General features: G+C 43.9%; 1 protein-coding gene across 1 annotated transcript; it reads right to left on the reverse strand.

Annotated features, from left to right (window-relative positions):
* Positions 1 to 1,064: 1,064 nt before the first annotated feature.
* PLVAP (plasmalemma vesicle associated protein) lies at positions 1,065 to 15,903 on the reverse strand. The gene is made up of 6 exons (XM_030217817.1): positions 15,425 to 15,903; positions 13,109 to 13,205; positions 4,565 to 5,262; positions 2,840 to 2,894; positions 2,160 to 2,252; positions 1,065 to 1,611 (listed from the first exon to the last, which is right to left on the reverse strand). The coding sequence occupies exons 1-5, from the start codon at positions 15,806 to 15,808 to the stop codon at positions 2,194 to 2,196; spliced, it is 1,293 nt and encodes a 430-aa protein (XP_030073677.1). The 5' UTR covers positions 15,809 to 15,903; the 3' UTR covers positions 1,065 to 1,611; positions 2,160 to 2,193.
* Between the last annotated feature and the right edge of the window lie 7,603 nt (positions 15,904 to 23,506).

The raw sequence follows: 23,506 nt of genomic DNA on the forward strand, positions 1-23,506 counted from the left end.
CACACTATAAAAGAGGGTGGAGCACGGACCTTCTTTAGAAGCTTGCCTGAACGTAAGGGACGCCTTGTTCAGTGATGTCCCTGCAATCTCTGAGGAAGAGCTAGTGCTTCCCTGGTGGTCTTCTCAGATGCTGACTGAATTGCGGGTGCTGTAAGTATCTTGGTGTATGTGTTCACATATGTATCACCAATAAAAGCGATATACCGCATATTGTGTCTGGTGGCTTTTGTGTTGTCATAAGCACAGCGCCCCCTAGTGTTACACCACCCTACTTTAATCTTTAGCGTCTAGTAAGAGACACAAGGTTTCTTTTACACTGTAGGTTATTTATTCAATAAAAATGCAAACATTATAAAGATGAAAGATAAGTACATCTGTATTTTTCAGGTAAGCGCAGGAGAGGTTGTGAAGGATTTGCATGGAATACACCTGAGTGCAGAGATTTGCCTTGACTCCTGTTTTATTCTGTAGGCCTGGCCCCTGCTTGCCTGAGATTATCTATAGGTGCCGGCAGGTGTTTGAGTGCCCCCAATATCAAGCAAACTCCTTCGCCATGTCCACGGGGGGGGGGGGGGTAGTTTATGTCAAGTTTAGCATTCTGAGGGGGAGATGCACAGAACTCTGGCGTTGTTCTCCATAACACCGGAATAAAATGAGTGGCGGACCAATTTTATTTTATTATTTTTGTGACCAATGCTCAACACTAACAACATGCAAATTATATGCATGCTGTTACTGTTGAGCATTGGTCAGTAAAGGACTCAGAACTTCCTGGTGCATGTCCACAGAAGCAGTGCAGTAGATGCAACTTTTGTGCACATGTCCAGTGAAGGGAGATGGGGAGCAAGAAAACATTTTGGTGGTGGCTAGAAGTAGGAAGTGACGGATAAGTGTGTGGGGGAGAGAAAAAAAATCTATTGCTGCCACCTGAGGAGAAGTTAGGAGGCAAGCGCAGCTGTAAAATTCACCCTGCCCTAACAACTAAAACCTACTGATAGTTCAGGAGCTGTGGGTAAGTTTTAGTCATTAGGGCAGGGAGTTTCTGTGCACTGCTGTTCTGAGCATTGCATAAGACTTTTGGGCACTGTTTCTGTGCATGGTAAGGCAGTGGCTGAAGCCTCTGTGCATTAGCAGCAAAAAAAAAAAAAACTATTTAATTTAGACTGGCTAAAACTAGTCTAAATGAAATGTTGTAAGCCTGGTTTGCTTTGAGCTTCGGGCCCTGAATCCTTCTGGAAAGCTGACTCCTGTGGACCAGTTTGCTTTATACCTGTTATGTTCTACCTGCACTGTGAGAGAAGTTTGGGAGACCTTGGTGGGCTGCTAGTATAGCACTTGGAATGTTAGTAATCTATATTACACCAATCAGAGGCTCATCAGAGAGAGGAATTTCTTAGACATTGCAGGCTACTCTGACAGTACAGTGAAATCACATATCCAACTACGACAGGGCTGCGTCTCTAATCGTGATCATCAGGCTCTTTGCTTTTGGTCATGACTACGATAAAAGGCAGAGTCTATGTCTCTCCTCTTTCTTCTCTTTTCAAGTTAAACATTTGTTTGTGTAGCTTCATTCTTCCAGTTTTGGGCTGGTCTGATGATGATTAGATCCTGGAATTGAGGGGAGAGAAGAATATTAACACACTGCCTCTCTTGAGTTTTGGGGGTTTTTTTAAATCTGCTTTCCCATGTGGTAATGCAACTGTAGTCTGTTGTTTTGTTTCATTTAGTTTCCACTCTAGTACCTGTACGCTGGGACCCCTGGATTTCTTATGGATCTCATTATGTGATCCAAAGATACAGCTGGCCTGAAATCCAGCCACCCTGTCCCAGTCCCTTTTGGCAGTGTGCCCAAGGAATTTAGATACTGGAGTTTTAAAGGGCCAGATTCTGGGGGAGGTCTAAGGTAAAGCAAGCCACCACAAATTAAGAAACAGGTTCTCTGGTGGGATAGAGACTCGACTGTCAGGTGTAATGGAAAATTGAAGGAATCGGAAAATTAATCTAGTGCTAAATGAAGCTGCTATTGGCATATCTTACACCCTGACTGTGCCATGAGAAAAGGCGGGTCTTCAACTCTGCTTTTTAAAGATCAAGAGAAATGGTGATGAATCTTTCAGTGACATAAATCAGAAATTTCCGGCTCATCTGGTCCTTACATTTGTTGCACTGGAGGGATTCCCAGTTCTAACATCACTTATTGTTTTGTTTTCCAAAATTCAGAATAGCTTGGCTTAATTGCTCAAAATTACCTAAAGGAATCAGAGTAAAACAGAGAATTAGAAGACTCTCTTCACTTCCCCACTTTGCTCCCACAAGCTGGTGTTTAGGTTCAGCATTTCACGTCCAATGAGAGAAGCCATCCCCCACCCCCACCCCCAAAAAAAGCTGACGTTGCAGTCAATACTGCATCCCTTCTTCTGAAAAAAAAAGTATTTATTCGCCTTCCCACTTCACTGCTCACAAGGAGATATTTGGGTCCTTCAGTCCCTCTCTAGTGAGAGGAGCTTTCGCCCACACCACCAAGCTAAAGTTCAGAGCCTTCAATCCTGTAGCCCTTCTCCTAATCTGACTCTGCAAAACAAGTCCAGAGACACTCCCCTCGCCCCCACAGTGTAGTGTAATGTTTTCATAGAGCCTGGGTCTTCACTCTCACTCCTCAAGGGCTGCTAAGAAATCAGGTTTTAAGGATCTCCCTACTGAATAGGCATGAGAGAGATTTACATAAATTGAGGTGATACAAACCCCTTATGCCTTTTGAGATCCTGAAATCTTAACTTGTTGGTGACCCTCAAAGCCTGGGAGAGTGTCATTTACAGACAGGTAGACAGAGACTTACCTCCAGGTTTTTGGGGTATCAGGGGGTTCCTCTGCATGGGGTTTAATGGATTACCCTGTGAATGATAGATAATATTCACATCTCCCATAGCTGTCAGCACAACACCCTGCAACTGTCAACATTATTGTAGCCTACTTCCCCCTATCAGGACACACATATATAACCCCACCCTGGAAAGTAGGCTAAGATATGAAATAGTTCTACAAATGAGGGGTCTGGGTTATATGTGTCAGTGATTTGTAAGGGGTCATGATCCTTCAGTTCTTGTGTAATTGCGGGGGGAGAGGGAGGGAGCAGTGGCATAGCTACAGGGGGCCAAGGGGGCCTGGGCCCCCAAAAACTGGATCTGTGCTCCTGGTTTGGCTGGCAGGGGTCCCCAAGCCCCGCCAGCTGAAGCGTTTTATTCCAGTGCTGGTCTCTGGTGCCACTGCATTTCCTGCCCTGCTCTCTCTTCCCCTCACATCCGGCAAGTGCATTTTAGTGAAACTGAGCATACACACATGCTCAATTTCATTAAAACGAGCATGCCGGACATGACATAAGGGGAAGAGAGCAGGGCAGGAAATGCGGCAGCACCGGAGACCAGCGCTGGAAAACGCGCTTCAGCTGGCGGGGCTTGGGGACCCTCACCAGCCAAGGCATGTGCGGCGGCAGCAGTGGCGGTGCTTCAGCTGGTGGGGGGTTGGGGATCCCCGCCAGCCAAGGTATGTGTAGCAGCAGCAGCGGTAGGTGGGTAGAGGGCGGTGGTGGAGAGGCGGACCAAAATGTGCCCTCTCGCTTTGGGCTCTGGCCCCCTTCCACCTCAAAGTCTGGCTACACCCCTGCAGGGGAGTCATTTCAGTTTGTTTTCTAATTGAACTGTAGGGTACATTTTACTGAAATGGTTACAAAAGAGACATGAAATCTAGATAATCAGCTTTCAGGAAGTTGAGCTTCCTGATAAGCTAATTGCTAATGACAGAGTGGAGCTGGGTATAGTAAGTACATTTCCCCCAGCTGAGGGACAGCAGCAAGTTTACCCTGTGATGGCCAACATGAGATCACGTTTTCTATTTTTCCTGCAAGACCCTCTTCTTCCTTTTCCAATGCAGCAATACAAGCATTCTCTTACTTTTTTCATGGACAAGTAGGATATAATCAGCCACACCCATGAGTGATATCATACTGACAGTGCCTAACTAGGCCTTCGTTCTCAGAGCCCAGAACATAAGCATTGCCATATTGGGATGTATCCTGTTTCCAACAGTGGCCAATCCAGGTCACAAGTACCTGGATTGGTCACAAGTACCTAGCAAGATCCCAGAACAGTAAAATAGATTTTATGTTGCTTATCTTAGAAATAAGCAGTGACTTTTCCCAAGTCCATCTTAATAATGGTTTACAAGATCAGATTTCTAGACTCTCCTGGGCGAGCGTGTCCAGTTAGATGCCGTCAGAATGACATCACCAATATGTGTGGCTGATTTATCCTGCTGTCTGTGGAGAACCTCTGTTACAGGTAAGTAACCCCATTTTCCTCCCACAAACAGGCCAAGTACTGCAGGGGTTTGTAAATGAGAAAGCAGAGTGCAACTCTCTCTAAAGAAGTACTTCAAACTCAACAAGATTTTGTTGACTTGCTCATCAGGGCCTTGGGCTGACAAAGCAAGTATGAGTGGATCTCACTACTGCAGAGTACTAACCTCTTGAGCCTTTGCTCTGAATCTCAATGCCTGGAATACATACCCATTTTTGGCACTGCTCCAATTGCACGTTGACAGTAGTCAGTTTCTGGTTTTTCTCTTCCAGCTGCTGCACCAGTTTCATTTTATCTTCCTTCAGTTTCTGCTCGTTGTCAATGGCCTTCCTCACATCCTCATCCCACCTGGCCTGAAGGGCTTCCAGTGCCCTCTCATGCTTCTGACCTGTAGAAGTTTTGGCCTCCTCACACTCCCTCAGCTTCTCCTCGCTCCGAATCTTTATGGCTTGCAAACGGCTATTTTCATTCAGTGTGGAGGTGATCTGGTCTCTAATATTCTTCACTTGCATGTCAACCTGGTATAGGACCTGGTCAGACAATGCAGAGCATCTTTGCTTGAGTTGGGTGATCTGGTTTTCTGTGAGTGGGCTTAAGCCCATGGAGAAAGTGTCTGAGGGCAGAGCCCTCTCCACAATGCTAGTGATGGTCTGGTGGAGGTTTTGAAGCATCTCCTTGAAGTTCTTCTCTATGGTAGTGCAGCTCTCCTGGAATTTTTCCAACTGATTTTTCAGGTCATTCTTCTCTTTCCGCAAGTCAATCATCTGCAGGCGATAATTCCCTCGCTCTGAATCAGCTATCTGCATCTTCAGCTCCAGGTCGGACATATTCTTGGCACAATGATCACGGAAGGTGTAGAACTCCTGCTGCAGGTCAGTCTTTTTTTTCTCAATCTTAAATATATCCACTGCAGATAAAAAGCAAAACTATGTTAAGAAGCTGGATGTATTTAATATTAATCTATGTGAATCTATATTCATAAATAGAGGCTACTTTCTAAGCAGTAGATGCACTGTATATTGCGTTGGATAATTATTTTCTGGATTTGATGAAAAAGGTCAAAGAATTTAAATTAGTAGGAAATTTATGGGCATGACCACTTGGGGATAGGGTCTAGCACTCTGCCATTGGTCATTGTTTTAGCCTACCCTGAAATACCTTGGTGGGGTAGTGGTTTGTTAGTAATTCCTTCGACAGATACTTTCTCAACATGATGAAGCATCATGGGAGAGTTGTTTATGATCAGATGTAGATAATTCTTGTTTTTCAGTAAGAACTTTTGCTTATTTGGTCAATAAGGCCATGAAATAAAGGTGGGAGTGGAACTGAGAGAAAGTGTCTCATGCGCTCATTCATTTCGCCACCTGGTGGTTAGACCTGGTGGCTGCAGCGGGCTGTCTGGTTGTTGCTTCCCCTGTTCCAGAAGTCATGCTGGTCCGGATCTTCCAGCCTTCCAGACCGGCTTGGGACTTTTGGAACTTAGCAGCACCCTTACCTGGTGAACTCCCTTGTCGGTTGCCTTTATGAACCACCTGGATACTTTCTACTTTGCCTTGGCAACAGAGGTCATCTGATGAGCTTCTCGTTGGTGAGAGTTATTGCAGTGTTTCCTGATCTCCTTATCCTGTGGTGGACTGGCCCTGCTTGTTTCCCTGGTTTACTTCTCTGCTCGCTGCCTGCCCTGACTTCTGCTGGTATCCTGACTACTCTCTGCTCACTGCCTGCCCTGACTTCTGCTGGTATCCTGACTACTCTCTGCCTGCCCTGACTTCTGCAGGTATCCTAACTATTCTCTGCTCACTGCCTGCCATGACTTCTGCTGGTATCCTGATTACTTCTCCGGCTCGCTGCCTGCCCCAGACTCGGTGTGTTTCCTGGTTTACTTCTCCTGCTCGCTGCCTGCCCAAGACTCGGCATGTTTCCTGGTTTATTTCTACAGCTTGCTGCCCGCCTAAGACTCTGTGGTTTCCTGGAAGCCTCTACTGTGTTCTGCCCTGCCTGTTCCAGCTTGCTCTACTTCAGCTGCAGCTTCAGTCCGGCTGCTTCAGTCCTGGTTGTATCAGACTGTCTGTGTTCTGCCTTGTCTCTTGTTTTGGGGGTGATTCTCTTGCCACTGCTGCTCCTCGGCAGCGGCCCAAGGGCTCACGTATCCTCACTAACGTAATAGCCGGCGTGGTTAAACGGTAAGGTAAAGGAAGCTATTAAAGCCAAAAAGACAATCCTTCAGAAAATGGAGAAGGGAACCGACTGAAGACAATAAGATAAAACATAAGGAATGTCAAGCCAAATGCAAAAAGGAGATAAGGAGGGCTAAGAAGGACTTTGAAAAAAAGTTAGCGTTAGAAGTGAAAACACATAGCAAAATTTTTTTTAGGTATATTAAAAGCAGGAAGCCAGCTAAAGAATAAGTAGGGCCGCTGGCCGACGGTGGTGTTAAAGGGGCGATCAGGGAAGACAAAGCCGCAGCGGAGAAATTGAATGAATTCTTTGCTTCGGTCTTCACCGAGGAGGATTTGGGAGGGATACCGGAGCCGGAAAAGGTATTTGAAGTGGACGAGTCAGAAAGACTAAATGATTTCTCTGTAAACTTGGAGGATGTAAGTAGTAAATCACCGGGACCAGATGGTATACATCCCAGAGTATTAATATAGCTGAAAAATGAACTTGTGGAGCTACTGTTAGTAATATGCAATTTATCCCTAAAAACAGGTGTGGTACCAGAAGATTGGAGGGTGGCCAATGAAACGCCAATTTTTAAAAAGGGTTCCAGAGGAGATCTGGGAAATTATAGACCGGTGAGTCTGACGTCGGTGCTGGGAAAAATGGTGGAGGCTATTATTAAGAATAAAATTACAGAGCACATACAAAAGCATGGGCTACTGAGACAAAGTCAGCACGGATTTAGTGAAGGGAAGTCTTGCCTGACAAATCTACTGCATTTTTTTCGAGGGGGTGAACAAACATGTGGACAAAGGGGAGCCGGTTGATATTGTATATCTGGATTTTCAGAAGGCGTTTGACAAAGTGCCTCATGAAAGACTCCAAAGGAAACTGGAGAGTCATGGGATCGGAGGCAGTGTATTATTGTGGATTAAGAGCTGGTTAAGGGATAGGAAGCAGAGAGTAGGGTTGAATGGTCAGTATTCTCGATGGAGAAGGGTAGTTAGTGGGGTCCCTCAGGGGTCTGTGCTGGGACCGCTGCTTTTTAACATATTTATAAATGACCTTGAGAGGGGAATAACTAGTGAGGTAATTAAATTCGCAGATGACACAAAGTTATCCAGGGTCGTCTTGTCGCGGGAGGAGTGTGAAAGATTACAAGAAGACCTCGCGAGACTGGGGGATTGGGCGTCCAAATGGCAGATGAAGTTCAACGTTGACAAGTTGACAAGAAAGGGATCTGGGAGTCATCATGGATAGGACGTTGAAATCTTCCGCTCAATGTGCTGCGGCGGCTAAGAAGGCAAACAGAATGTTGAGTATTATTAGAAAAGGGATGGAAAACAAACATGAGGATGTTATAATGCCGTTATATCGCTCCATGGTGCGACCGCACCTGGAGTATTGTGTTCAATTCTGGTCGCCTCATCTCAAAAAAGATATAAAGGAATTGGAGAAGGTGCAGAGAAGGACGACGAAAATGATAAAAGGGATGGGATGACTACCCTATGAGGAGAGGTTAAGACGGCTAGGACTCTTTAGCCTGGAGAAAAGGCGGCTGAGGGGTGATATGATAGAGGTGTACAAAATAATGAGTGGGGTAGAGCGGACTATTGTGAAGCATTTGTTTACCCTTTCTAACAATAATAGAACCAGGGGACACAAGATGAAATTAGAATATGGTAGGTTTAAAACAAATCGTAGAAAGTTTTTCTTTACTCAGCGCGTAGTTAGACTCTGGAACTCATTGCCGGAGAAGGTAGTGACAGCAGCTGGCCTTGCTGAGTTTAAAGGGGGTCTGGATAGATTCCTTAAAGAAAAGTCCATTGATCGTTATTAAATTTTGGGTTTTTGCCAGGTTCTTGGGGCCTGGATTGGCCGCTGTCAGAGACGGACTGCTGGGCTTGATGGACCTTTGGTCTTTTCCCAGCGTGGCGGTGCTTATGTGCTTTCATGGGTTGCTTGTTTGCCAAAAAGTCCAAGATATTCAGGAGATGGTTTGTACGTTTGACATCCCTGGTTTATGTAATTGTGTTGAGCATGTGCGTTCTGCTCTAACTCAGTGTTTCCCAACATTGTCCTGGAGAACCCCCTTGCCAGTCAGGTTTTCAGGATATCCACAATGAATATACAGTGTATGCAAATCAAGCTCATGCATATTCATTGTGGATATCCTGAAAACCTGACTGGCAAGAGAGGTACTCCAGAGCTGGACTTGGGAAACACTGTTCTAACGTATATTTTCTGTTTGGTGTGATGTATCAGATATTGTGTTGTGTATTTTTTTTGTTATGTCATAGTATTTGATATGCTATGAGTTATATATTATTCTAAATTATGTGATATTTAAATGTTAGATACCTAATACAGGAATTGTCTGTTTTAAGAAGCAATGAGGGCGTTCTCTTGTAGGCAGACCTAATTATTTTCTGCCATTTGCAAATTTATACTTCTAATATTGAACCCTGCTTTTACCACTGTTAATGGCTAGGAAAGTTTTCCCATTATTCAGTGCTTGTATAACACTAGCTCTAAACATGGGAACAGGAGAACAAGATTCCAGCATATTTGTTAAATTTGGGTCAGATGACCAATAGGAACAGGGATCTTCGCAATAATTGTCAACTGCACTATCCCTGTCCGAGTGTTTTAAAGCATACAACCATTTTTTCGGCTAGTCTTCTCTATCCAGTGCCCGCTATCTGGAATTCTATTCGTTTTATCTAAGAAGAATTCAAAATTATACTGTTTTTAGGAAATCCCTAAAAACTTTTCTTTTAAAATTTTTTTTATTTATTTATTTGTTTGTTTGTTGCATTTGTATCCCACATTTTCCCACCTTTTTGCAGGCTCAATGCAGCTTACATATTGCCGTTACAGCGTTAGCCGATTCTGGTCTGAACAAATACATGGTACGAATGAATACAAGGTGATGTTGTGGTAGATAAGTTACATGTAAGGTAGGTGTAGTTGGGGGAACTTAGAGAGGGGGGGGGGGCGGAGGAAGAGTCAGATAATGTCCTTTACGTTCTTTGCTTGCATTGTGTCGCAGGAGTCCATGTATTTTTATGTTGGGTTGGTGGGTATGCTCTTTTAAACAGGCCCATTTTTAGTGATTTCTGGAAATTAAGGTGGTCTGGCATAGTTTTTACTATTTTTGGCAGTGCGTTCCATAGTTGTGCGCTTAAGTAGGAAAAGCTAGATACATAGGTGGATTTATATTTGAGTCCTTTGTTGCTTGGGTAGTGGAGGTTTAGGGTAACTGAGGCTTGTTTTAAGTAACTGAGGCTTGTTTTAAGTCAGAATTGGTAAAGGGGATCATTCTTTATTTTGAACTCGTTTTGTCAGTTCGCAGGGTCTGCCTGTTCCTCTTTTTTTCTGAGCCACACTGAACCCTACTGGGTAGTTGTGGCATGTAAGAACCTTATGTAACATAATATAATGTTGGCAGAGACTGTGTGACTATCATTATGCTAAAAAGTGCCACAATAAAAAGACATTTTATCACACATTATGCCCCTGGTATAGGACTAGTACAAGACTAAGAATGACCTAATAGTTTCTAGATTTGTTCACATAAATTAATTTATTTGGATTTCAGCTCACACCTTTTCAGTGATAGTTCAAAGCAAGTTACATTCAGGTACAGTTTGTATTTTCCTCTACTTGAAGGGCTTACAATCTGTTTGTACCTGAGGCAATGGAGGGTTAAGTGACTTGCCCAAGATCACGAGGAGCAGCAGCAGTAAGATTTGAACCTGGCACCCCACTTTCTCCTGTATTCTTTAGGGGGTCTTTAACTAAAGCTTAGCTCGAGTTATCTGCAGCAGAGCCCATTTTATTCCTATGGGCCCTGCTGCAGATAACTTGAGCTAAGCTTTAGTAAAAGACCCCCTTACTTTCCTCATGAGATCATTAGGGATACCATTAGATAAAGCTAATTTTATGCATTTTATATATGCAGATGGCATAACAGTATTCTTACCGTGCTCTTTAACCTGGGAAAATACTTTACTTCATATTCACTCATGTAAGAAGTTAGTAGAGCTAAGGCCCCAATATTGAGACAGCGGGAGCTAGATGGGCTAACTCCTATTGTCTCCAGCAAACCCAGAAATTCAATGGAGAGGCTGTATCTAGCCACCAGCATTGAATTTCCGGAGTTGTTTTTGGTGCCGCAAACATAGCTGGTTAAGCCGATATTCATTGGCTGACCAGCTAGGTTCTAGCGGCCAAAAAAGACCTGCTATTTACGTGGGTCTATCTGGCCACTAAACTTAATCAGTCAGCTGGTGAAAATCAGTGGTAACTGGCTATGAGGCTCATTTTCAAAGCACTTAGCCTCCCAAAGTTCCATAGAAACCTATGGAACTTAGCCTCCCAAAGTGCTTTGAAAATATGCCTCTATGTCACACAATGTAGCCAACGACCAGGCTATCCACTGACCGGGATATTCAGCAGGAGATAGCCAGTTATGTCCTGCTGAATTTCGGTGGATAGCCAGCTTGAGTGTATTTAAGTGGCCAAGTGCCGTTCCTAGCCTGTTAAATACTTTTGAATATCAGGTGGTAAGTTTCTTTGGATCCGTAGAAGTGAGGATCCTAGATACACTCCTTCCCTTGTTCTTGAAGAGAATAACTTTGCCATTGATTTGCTGTCTAAGATATTGGGTGTTGAACTAGACAGTTTGTTAGCTATGGAACGGCAAGTTTATTCTATTCTTAAGTAGAGAGGTGAGGTAGCCGTGTTAGTCCACTCTTAAAGGTTATCAATAGAAATAAAACAAAATAAAATCATTTGTTATATTAAGGAAATTAAGATCAGTGAAGACACATTTTTCATTAGAATCATTTAGAATTCTAGTTCAATCCCTCATCCTATCTAGATTCGTTTATTGTAATCTTGCTTTGATCAGATTCAAACCATGCAAAATATGGCCATTAGATTAAGTTTTGGTCTGAAACAGTATGATTCAGTCAAAAACTATTATCAATTGTTACATTGGCTGCCTCTAATGAAACACATACATTTTAAAGTATGTGTGACTGTGTTTAAAATCTTGTAATGTTCCGCTTTACATGATCAAATTGATTTCTTTACTGCACACTTTAATTACAAGAAATCAATGCCTTTTGCAATTTCCATCTGTTAGTAAACTAAAATCAGTCAAATTTTTGTCTTGTTCTATCTGTTATCAAAATGGCAAAATTGTGGAATTTTTTACTGTCATTTTTACGACACTGTCAACAATACTTTTTGTTTAGAAAATTATTGAAAGCTTTAGAGATAGATGGTAATAACTTTAGATAGTTATACCACCTAATTTGGATTAAAAGTTTTAACTGCATGATTAATTGCGATTAAAATGCTTAACTGCGTGGTTGTTCGCATAATGTCACCCCCTCGCATTTTCACCTGTATAAGTGGAAAATATAGACTGCAGATGTAAATTCTCAAAACTGACATATTGTACTTCAGTTACTAAACTGAAAATAAAATCTTTTTGCTTACCTTTGTTGTCTGGTGATTGAATTTTTCTAATCACCTTATTCCCTGTCTCTGGTTCTGTTCCTCTATTTTCAGGGCCTCCTCTATCCTCACTATTTCTTTTCTCTCCTCCTCTCTTCTTCACTTCTTCCCCTATAACATCTTTCACATGCAACTTTCTGCCATTTTTCTTCCTCCTTTCAGGACAGAGCAGCATGATGCAATGAATCAAGTTAAAATGATTTATGCGAGTTAAAAAAGCTTATCGCGATTAATCGTGTTAAATGAACGGCCCTAGAGAATATTGATTTCTGGTAAATTTGTTACTTAAATTTATTGTATTTCCTGGATATATTGTATCTAGCTCATTGTTATTTTTATCTGCCTTAAACTGTAAAGTTGTTGGTGGGCTACAAAACACAGCAGCATTGCATAGCACCAATGCTCTAACCACTAGCCTACTCCACATGAGCAGCAGAATGACACCAAATAACTGAAACTTTCCACCTTTTGTGCTCTAGAATTAGTGGACGCTCATGTCCCTATAATGCAAAAGGGAGAGGTGTGACTGTTCACTAGAAATATATTGTAGACATCTTGGACATACTGAAAGGAGATCCACAAAAATGAGTTAAACTAAATCATTTTTAAAGTCTTCCATAAAGCAGAGCAGTGATAGAACTGGGCAGTTTACTGAGCCAGGAATCAATAGAGACTTCTATCAGTCTTGATCTAAACTGAGCTTTTTCATAAGACTTTGCTAAACTGCAGACAGTTCTAAATTTGGGAAGAAAAATCCCTACATGACACTTGTCATCTTCATTTCTATACCCACCAAGAGATCACACACAATGAAACAGATTCTTTTCATCATTACATTAACTAGAGTGGGACCACTTTCTGAGTGGAGACCTTTAGCCAATCCTAGTTTTGAAGCTTATATTCCAATGCATGGTGTGAATTGATGTCTTTCTTCTTCAATTTGAAACCAGGGCTGCAGAGACTAGAATGCCACAGGTGCCAGTATCAGAAAGTCCAGGAATGCCCTGGAATTTGTTTCACTTGGCTGCATGCCTTCCCCTTCCTCACAGATAAGCCTTACTTACAATAACAGGTGCTGTTTACAGTGCTGATCTCTCTGTGGCAGTTCTTGAGTTCAATGATGACTGCTTGGCACTGCACCACAAAACGTTCAGCCTGCATCTGTCAAGACAGAACAGGAAGATGAGAAGTGAAACCCCTCCCCCCCCCCCCCCCCCAAAAAAAAAAAAACACCATTTAAATCACATGGAAATAGAAAGTGCTAAGAAGGGGGTTTCTTGAAGGTAGGCTCCAGTTAACCTTGACAGGAAGGCTGTTTTTGTAAGGTCACCAGATAACTCCAGGTCACTGGGGCCAGACTAAGCCAGTCTGGGATCCGTCCCTTATATTCTATAGACTTAATTTCTGATTTATGTATGAAATAACGATAGGACTTACATGTCTTGAGCTGACTGGCTCAGCCTGGCTCTGTAATTTACAGATCCCCCAATGTAAGGAGTAATTTTATAGAAAAGATAATCTTTATTAAAGATTTTCAAAATAAACAACTCTATATAATGTAGAATAATCAGATTCTGTCTAAATATAAATCCCCATCCCCCCCAACAAATTGTATCTTTATTCTGGTGCTATCCTCTCCCCACTTCTCCTCCCCTCTCATGTATGACTGAATTTGACATTGAAGTGCTAAGGTCTATTCATTACTGGTCAAAAGAGGAAAAAGCTTCTGTTCCACCTTAGAAATAATATATCATATGTGTAATATATTTAACATTAAGGTTCTCATTCTCGATGTTAATGAATTTAGAAAAGGTGTCTGTATTCGTATGAATCTATTGATTTTCTTCTTCTCCTTTTTTTAATCAATATTCTTTCCATTTGCAATAACTGATGCATTTGATTTCTCTATAGCATCAGTGTAGGTGGTGCTGTCTGTATCCACTGAAACAGAATACGCTGTTTTGATATCAGATACTCTTTCCTTACAAATTAACAATATTCATTCCACTCATATTCCACATCATTTTCTAAGTCTAATAAACATAACTCCTTACTTCTAAGGAATGATTGATGCACAAGTTTTTCAAGAACTTTGCTATACACAACAGTCCAACCAACAATAAATTTAATTTCCTGAGATATCCCTTCGAATCTTGCTCACCTATTGTGGTGCATATAGAGTCTATTTAACATTTTATAATGAAGGAGTAATTTGATAAGAACCAAAAAACAACAAGGGGGAGGGGCAACCAAAGAAGTTCAAACACAGGGATAGTTATTAATTGCAAATCAACTCAACACAAATATATATAAAAAAAAAAAAGACTCAAATCAGTTCTGTGTTTCGGCGCTATACGCGCCTGCCTCAGGAGTCTAAATACTTCAATCTGAGTTAATAGAAAATAAATGACCAGCATACAGTCCAAAAAGAGACACAGATAATTCACCATCAATAGGTAAGTATTAATAAAAGTCACTAAAATGCAGTCAAGTATGAACACGGCAATTGACTGCCAATGGAGAAAAGCCAAACGCCAACAAAATCCCACACTGAGAAAAACATAGACTGCATACAGCGGTCCACATGGGCCAAGGGAATGTACTTATCTGATCATATGCCCCTGGTATTTTTGTGCCAGTTCATATTAATATTGCTATTCCAACAGAAGAAATGGTGAGGTATTTTTCTATCCCTGTATATCAAACAATTAAAGTACAACAAAGTTACAGGACAGAATAGTCAAGGATTTGTTTTTTTTCTTTTTTTTTACTGTGTAACCACCACAGGAAAGAAATATCAATTTGTTGATCTCTCACTACCGGCTTTTAGTCAAAAGGCCATGTGCTCCTCTTTGGATCCCTGTATGTACCTCTTCCATTGATGAGGCTTTTCTAAGAACTGTTACCACAAATAAAAAGGCACTTGCATCCTTTTATACCTATAAAAGCATCCCGCAGTGTCCCTTGCTTCTCTCACTCTCTCATTCTCTCTCTTTATATGTGGAGGTGTATTTTCAAAGCACTTAGACTTACAAAGTTAACCTATGGAACTTTGTGCTATGAAAATGAGTCCCATTGCATCTTTAATAGTTCAAGGTGAGTCAAACTCACTACAATAGATTATTGATCCTAAAGGATAACAAATCATAGCAAAGTCAAAATGGAAAGAAAATTCAAATTTTATTTCTCCATGTCTTTCTCATAGGCCACTCTTCTTCCTGTAAGAGTCTCAAAGACAGTGTGACACAAGCATCAGATCAGTTGATGTTTTAACTTAATACCTGGCAGCAAAAGTTGTGCAAAGAGTCACTTGATATAGCCATCAAAAGAATGAAAAAGAAATGGGAAGGGAACAAAAGACAAGCCAAGAAGAGACTCACTAATTTCAGGCGACAGTGCAGGAGGCTGCTATTGTTAATCTCCTGCTGGGTTTTGGTGCTGTGGTACAGAACCATGTACCGATTCTTCTCACCAGTCATGTTCTTCAACTGCCCAGACAGGTTGAAGTTCTGGGCTTTCAGCTGGAGGGTGGTGGAATGGCACTCGCTGATCCTCTGCTCCATTAGCTGTAGCCGTGACTCGGTGGCACCGTGAGCATTCCCATACACCATGAAGAGCACCAAGCCCAGGATGATCAGAAACTGAATGAGTGAGGTAAAGACAAAGAAATATTTCAGGTAAAAGCCGCAGCCTTTCTGGTTGGAGTTTAAAATGTCTTTTGACTCCAGCCCAAATTTTGCCATGGCATAGCTATTCTTATCCATTATGAGGTGTGAATATGTGTGCTCTGAGGCGTCTACAATGGGGATGTGTAAGACTATGCAGCTGCTTATCACTGACTGCAGAGGGTAATATATAGGGTGGGGTCAACAGGGACAAACAGCATTTATTCCCTGTAATTGAGTGTTTATATTACTCTCCTTAATCCTTCCCCTCTCCTGGCTCCATCCTGGAAATCAGGATGCCACGGTTTCCTCCAGGTCATCATAACAAAATCGCTGGAGTGTGGGCTATTGTTAAACCATTAATGGACAGGACACATTTTCGTCACTTTGTGCCAAACCTGTTTGTTATGCTTGTTGTCAGACCTTTTCCCTTTCTGGTGGCAGTTTCTATGACTAAAAGATTTGACGTTAGTAACCAGAATGCATGAAAAGAGAGAGGGGCCAAAACCTACTGCAGGGAGAAATAGTTCTGAAATCAGTAGCTAGGTGAAGGTCTTTCAGTTGCCTGCATGGTTAGAATGGTGATAAGTGATATTAACTGCCTGAGGTGAAACTTTTCATAAAAGCGGCAATCCACTCTGCCCTCCTGCTTAAGCTTGCCACTTGCCAATTTGCAGTGATATCTGCTGTTCTCAGCACAATATTGATAATCGTATTTACCATCAGATTCCTCTCTTGTCCATCAAAAAATAGCTAATTCCTCCCTTCCCCCAACTAATACTTTGAAACTTAGTGGGTGGAACCAGTCATTCTGTTGGGAGAAAGCAAATTAACCTTTGAACAAACAAGAGGATCTTCCCTCCTGGAGATAGGCAGCAATCCACTCTGCCCTCCTGCTCTAAGGTTAGACTCTCACACCCTACCCCTCTACCCACCCACCCCTATAGTGACACTTCTTAAATAACCTCCCTAACACCTCAACTTACCACAACAGTCCTCACCCAATTACAGCCATTAACTAATTGCTGAATATTTATACTCAGATCTCATAGCAGCTATTTACTTCACTGCCATTTGCTTTATTGCAGACAATTATGCTCAGTAGCTGCTGTTGAGAGACCTTTGAAATCTCTATTTGATTATAACATAGGCATGCACCTGTGGAACGCATTGCCACAAGTGGTGAAAACAACTTATGATTACCTAAAATTCAGAAAGTCATTAAAGACTCACCACCGAAATTATTACCGAATCAATAACAACCCAGTTAGAAATTGCTTCAATCAGGATTTGCAACAAATCCCTGCACAACCATCTGAATTGTGTCTTGTTCTACAGACCACCCGGTAACTGGACTGAATGCCAATCAAATTTAATGGACTTCATTTCAAATGTTAGTGTAACCAATTCAAATGTATTAATACTGGGTGATATAAATCTCCATCTAGAAGAACCAAACTCCACTCATGCACGTGACTTTGTGGAATTCCTATTCATGTGATCTCATGTGGCCACTAATGCAACCTACCCACATTAAAGGTCATGCATTAGATCTCTTCTACAAATTATCCACAGAAAATAACATATTAGTTAATAATACCAAATGGACAGAGATTCCATGGTCTGACCATTACCGACTAAACATATCCATGAACTGGAGGAAGAAGGTATCACACCATACACGAGAAACCACAACTTACAGCAGAAGAGTCCAAATAGACCCAGAGGTATTCTGGATACAGATATACAACCAGGAGTGGAAACCACAAACAGACTCCATTCATTTCCTCCATGATTGGGATGTCAGATGCAAACACGTACTAGATGAAATGGCACCCTTAAGATTAAGAGTAACAAGAAGACAAAATTCGATCCCTTGGTTTAATAATGAACTAAAAAAACTCAAAACACAAACTAGGAAATTGGAACGAGCATGGAGAAAACTAAAGGATGAGATCTACTACTACTACTACTACTTAGCATTTCTATAGCGCTACTAGGGTTACGCAGCGCTGTACAAGTTAAAACATGGGGAAGGACAGTCCCTGCTCAAGAGAGCTTACAATCTAAAGGTAACAAACTATGTAGTCAGTGTAGTCAGTGTATCATGAATGAGGAAGGTGGTTAGGCACCAAAAGCAAGGGAGAAGAGATGGGTTTTGAGTAAGGACTTAAAGATGGGCAGGGAGGGCGCATGGCGTATGGGCTCGGGGAGTCTGTTCCAGGCATAAGGTGATGCGAGGCAGAAGGGACGGAGTCTGGAGTTAGCGGTGGTGGAGAAGGGTACAGATAGAAGTGATTTGTCCTGAGAGCGGAGGTTACGGGTGGGGACATAGGGGGAGAGGAGGGTGGAGAGGTAATGGGGGGCTGCAGATTGAGTGCATTTGAAGGTCATTAGGAGAAGCTTGAACTGAATACGGTAGTGAATCGGGAGCCAGTGAAGCGCCTTGAGGAGAGGGGTGATATGAGAGTATCGGTTCAAGCGGTAGATAAGACGTGCAGCGGAATTTTGGACAGATTGAAGGGGGGATAGGTGGCTAAGCGGGAGACTAGCAAGGAGAAGGTTGCAATAGTCAAGACGAGAGGTAACGAGTGAGTGGACGAGGGTTCAGGTGGTCTATACAGAGAGGAATGGGCGGATTTTGCTAATATTATAGAGGAAGAAGCGACAGGTCTTAGCTGTCTGCTGGATATAGGCAGAGAAGGAGAGGGAGGAGTCGAAAATGACTCCGAGATTGCGGGCTGATGAGACGGGGAGGATGAGGGCGTTGTCAACAGAGACAGAGAGTGGGAGAAGAGGAGAGGAGGGTTTGGGTGGGAAGACAAGGAGCTCAGTCTTTGCCATGTTCAGTTTCAGGTGACGGTTGGACATCCAGGCGGCGATATCTGAGAGGCAGGCCGAGACTTTGGCCTGGGTTTCGACTGTGATGTTGGGAGTGGAGAGGTAGAGCTGGGTGTCATCGGCATAGAGATGGTACTGGAAACCATGTGATGAGATCAGTGAGCCCAGGGAAGAGGTGTATATTGAGAAAAGAAGCGGTCCAAGGACAGATCCTTGGGGAACTCCAACAGAGAGCGGGACGGGGGTGGAAGAAGAGCCATTAGAAGATACTCTGAAGGTGCGTTGGGAGAGATACGAGGAGAACCAGGAGAGGACGGGGCCCTGGAATCCAAATGAGGACAGTGTGTCAAGAAGTAAATTATGATTGACGGTGTCGAAGGCGGCAGATAAGTCGAGGAGGATAAGGATGGAGTAGTGACCTTTGGATTTGGCAAGGAATAGGTCATTGCAGACTTTGGAGAGAGCTGTTTCTGTTGAATGTAGTGGGCGAAAGCCGGATTGAAGCGGATCAAGGATGGCCTGAGAGGAGAGGAAATCAAGGCAGCGGCTGTGGACAGCTCGTTCAAGTAATTTGGAGAGGAAGGGTAGAAGGGAGATGGGGCGGTAATTGGAGGGACAGGTGGGGTCAAGTGATGGTTTTTTAAGAAGTGGAGTGACTACAGCGTGCTTGAAGGTGTCAGGGACAGTAGCAGTGGAGAGAGAGAGGTTGAGGATGTGACAGATTGAGGGGTTAACTGTAGGAGAGATGTTGGTAAGCAGATTGGTGGGAATGGGTCAGAGGAACAGGTGGTGCATTTAGAGGAAGAAAGAAGGCGAGCAGTTTCCTCTTCGGTGATCTCAGGGAAGGAGGAGAAGGAGGACAGGTTAGGTTGGTTGAGGGAGTGGGTTAAGAAGTCACAGGGAGGAGAAGGCTTGGAGGTGAATTCAAGGTTTATCTTCTGCACTTTATCGCGGAAGTAGTCAGCTAATGTTTGAGGAGAGAGTGAGGGGGGGTGGGAGCGGAGGGCACTTTAAGTAGGGAGTTGAGGGTTGCGAAGAAGCGACGAGGGTTGGAGCCAAGAGAATTGGTTAATTGAGAATAATATTCCTGTTTGGCAAGGAATAGGGAGGACTGGAAGGAGGATAGCATGAATTTGTAATGGGTGAATTCTGACAGGGTGCGAGATTTCCTCCAGAGTCGTTCAGCAGATCGGGTGCAGGAGCGAAGGTAACGGATGCATGGGGTTAACCAGGGCTGAGGATTAATGCGCTTAGTGGGGCGAGAGACAGATGGTGCTAGGGTATCCAGAGCAGTGGAGAGAATTTCATTGTAGGTAGAGACAGCCGTGTCGACAGATTCAGAAGACGAGATGGACGGGAAGGGATTGGAGATGTGAGAGGATAGGGTAGGGGGGTCGACAGCTTGGAGATTCCTGAACGTAGTGGTTATAGTTGGGCGAGGTTGAGGGGGAGGGTGATGAAGTGTGAGGGTGATTAGGTGATGATCTGAGATAGGAAGGACTGAGGTGCAGAAATTAGAAGGTGAGCAGGAAGAGAAGAGAACGAGGTCGAGACAATGGCCATCACGGTGAGTAGGGACGGTAGAGGATAGTCGGAGGTTAAAGGAGGATATCAGAGTGAGGAATTTAGAAGTGTAGGAGTTGGATGGGTTGTCAACGTGAATGTTAAAATCACCAAGAATGAGGGATGGAGATGCGGGATCAAGAAAGATGGTGAGCCAGGCGTCGAAGTCAGTAAGGAATGAAGAGAGAGGCTTATCAGGGGGGCGGTAGATGACGGCAACTCTGAGTGGTAATGGGTGGAATAATCGGATGGAGTGAGCTTCAAAGGATGAGAAGCAGTGAGACTGTGGCAGGAGGAGGGGTTGGAAACTACAGGAGGGCGAGAGAAGTAGCCCGACGCCTCCGCCGTGGCCATTTGGGTGGGGAGTTTGGGAGAAGAGATAACCTCCATGACAAAGGGCAGTGACTGAGGCAGAGTTGTCAGGGGAGAGCCAGGTTTCGGTTAGGGCGAGTAGTTGAAGGGAGCGAGAGATGAAGAGATCGTGGATGAAGGGCAGTTTGTTGCAGACCGAGTGGGCATTCCACAAGACACATGAGAAGGGGAGGGAAGAGGGGGGGGAGGAGGGGAATAGAGACGAGATTGGAGGCGTCACGGAATCGTTTGTGTGGATAGGAGGAGGACAGGTGAGGGGGGCCTGGATTAGGATTAATGTCTCCCGCGGATAGCAGGAGGAGGAGCAGGAGAGTGCGGAGGAGGCTGGGGGAGGTCGGGCGACGAAGGCAACGAAGACGTGGTGCACTTAGGAGGAATGGTGAAGGGTTAATGGTAGGAAGGAGGTGTTGAAGATTAAGGGCTAGGAAGGAGGAGGGGGACAAGAGAGATGGTGAGGTGGTGAGAGATGGGGGTGGATAGGGTATTGCCATAGTGGGCAGGTTGGGAGGGAACACAGGTGGGCAATGATTTCCAGCAGTGGACAGCGGTAAGGGGAGGGGAAAAAGATTAGGAAGGGACAGGGCAAGGAAGAAGATGTGGACAGGGGCCATAAGTAGTGATTGCGGTGTAAGTGTAGAGACTGAGGTGAGAAGTAGATAGATAGAGCGGAGAGTCGGAGGCTTGGAATTGGAGGGATAGATGGACTGGAGAGCAGGTAAGTCAATGGCTGACAAGTTAGCAGGCAGGCAAGTGAGGCAGTGGCTGCCAAACTAGCAGGCGGGCTGAAACAAGCTGGTGCGGATGGACAGGGATGAGCACGGAGAGGCTGGGGGGGTAGGTAGGTCAATGGCTGACAAGTTAGTAGGTAGGCAAGTAAATCAGTGTTTGAAGGCAGAATTGCAAAAGTTAGCAGGCAAAGTCACAGGCAGCCTAGCAACAGCAGCAGCTCTTATCAGGTCTCCAGTGCACATAAACGAAGCAGAACAGAAAGAAAAAAAAAATGTTATACAAGCATTTAAAGCATTTAGAAGTAAGGCAGCTAGAAGCAAGGCTTAGAAGCAGGCAATATGAAAGGCTTTTAGCATGTGTTCGAAGGCAGTATTGCAAAAGCAAGCAGGCAAAGTCACAGTCACAGGCAGCCTAGCAGCAGCAGCAAGCTGGCAAAGTCACAGGCAGCCTAGCAGCAGCAGCAGCAGCTCTGAGCAGGTCTCCAGTGGACACAAACGAAGGACGCTGGAGACCCACTATGAAGGTCGTCAGTCGGTGAGGTCGGCTTACCCCGGTGGAGTTGGGCTCGTTCGGTCGGGACCCGTCGTGGCCACGTGGCAGGCCGATGGCCGCGGCCTATCCCGGATCGGGGCAAGCCTGGCCACATCACGTCAACGATCCCGCGGTGCAGGGCCGACAGTGGAATCCCTCATCTGGCTCACGCAGAGTTGGGCCGGCAGTGGAGTCTCTCGTCTGGGTTCGAGCAGCGTCCTTTCAGTTGTAGTTGTCCGCTGTCTGCTTTCTTTCATGAGGGTTTGGCCTCGTGTGGTCGTCTGTCATTGATCAGTAGTTGATCCACGTGGCTAGGGCTACAATCGGGTCCTGATTCCGGTCTTCTGAACTGGCGCTTCGTGGATTCTTTCTGGAGGGTTAGGAGGTACTCCGTCAGGGGTTGGGATAAAGCGAGCTCACTCTGGTCGTGACTCCACCGCGGGTAGGTTGGCTCTGTGCCCGATTCTTGGGTACGGGTTGCTCGTTCCGCCGGTACGTTGGGTATCGCGGTCGCCTACTCCGGATCTGCTAGGTACCGTCTGTTCCCTCTACCTCTCCCGGCACCCCTGCGATTTTCTCGTGGCTCCTGTGATTTCGTCGGGTGGACGGCCTCTGGTCGGACGTCTCTCCTGGTGTCCTCTCGCACGGAGATCTCACTCAATGCTTGGAAACAAGCACATAAGAAATATAAATATGCAATAAGACAATTCAAAAGATCTTATTACAAATCCAAAATAGGCCCAGGATACAATGATTCGAAGAAACTATTTCAACTCGTGAATAAGCTTTTAGATACCACTCCAATTATCGCCAACAATTCAGACACCCCATCTGCAGACAGTCTTGCTAAATACTTCTGTGATAAAATAATAAAATTAAGTAATACACTTACCCAACATAGCAATGACATTGAAAATTTCATCAATGATATGGACTCTAACTCTGGCTCATGCCCAACTGACCGTAGCTGGATCAAATTTTCTCCTCTCACCACCGACTCAGTAACTCTAGCTCTTCTCAAATTCTCCAACAAACATTGCAAATTGGACACTTGCCCCAGCTACCTTTTCAGATCTGCTCCCAATCAATTCTTAAATGACCTCTCATCGTACTTAAACTACATGCTCCAACAAGGTCATTTTCCTGAAGAATATGGCAACATCTTACTCACCCCTATACCGAAGGATGCAAAGAAAAAAACAAATGACATCACAAACTATCGACCAGTTGCATCTATCCCACTTGTAGTTAAATTGATGGAGAGTTTAGTGACCAAACAGCTCACTGACTATTTGGACAAATTCTCTTTGTTACATGAATCTCAATCTGGTTTCCGCCCTTCCCACAGTACCAAAACTGTGCTGGTCTCCCTACTGGCCAAATTCAAGAATGCATACTCCTACTTCAATTCGACATGTCGAGTGCATTCGATATGGTCAACCATAGCATACTTCTTCGACTTTTAGATCACTTTGGAATTGGTGGAAATGTACTTGATTGGTTTAAAGGCTTTCTGACCACCAGGTCATACCAAGTTAAATCTAATACAAATATATCATCATCATGGAAATCAGACTGTGGAGTTCCCCAAGGTTCACCTCTATCACCAATACTTTTCAACATTTTAATGATCCCATTGGCCAAGTCCCTATCGAATAATGGTCTCCATCCATTCATCTATGCTGATGATGTTACAATCTATATCCCTTTTAAACATGATTTATCAGAAATCTTCAACGATATAAAAAATGGATTGAACAT

The sequence above is a fragment of the Microcaecilia unicolor genome, chromosome 11 (assembly GCF_901765095.1).
Source record: "Microcaecilia unicolor chromosome 11, aMicUni1.1, whole genome shotgun sequence".
Classification (NCBI taxonomy): domain Eukaryota; kingdom Metazoa; phylum Chordata; class Amphibia; order Gymnophiona; family Siphonopidae; genus Microcaecilia; species Microcaecilia unicolor.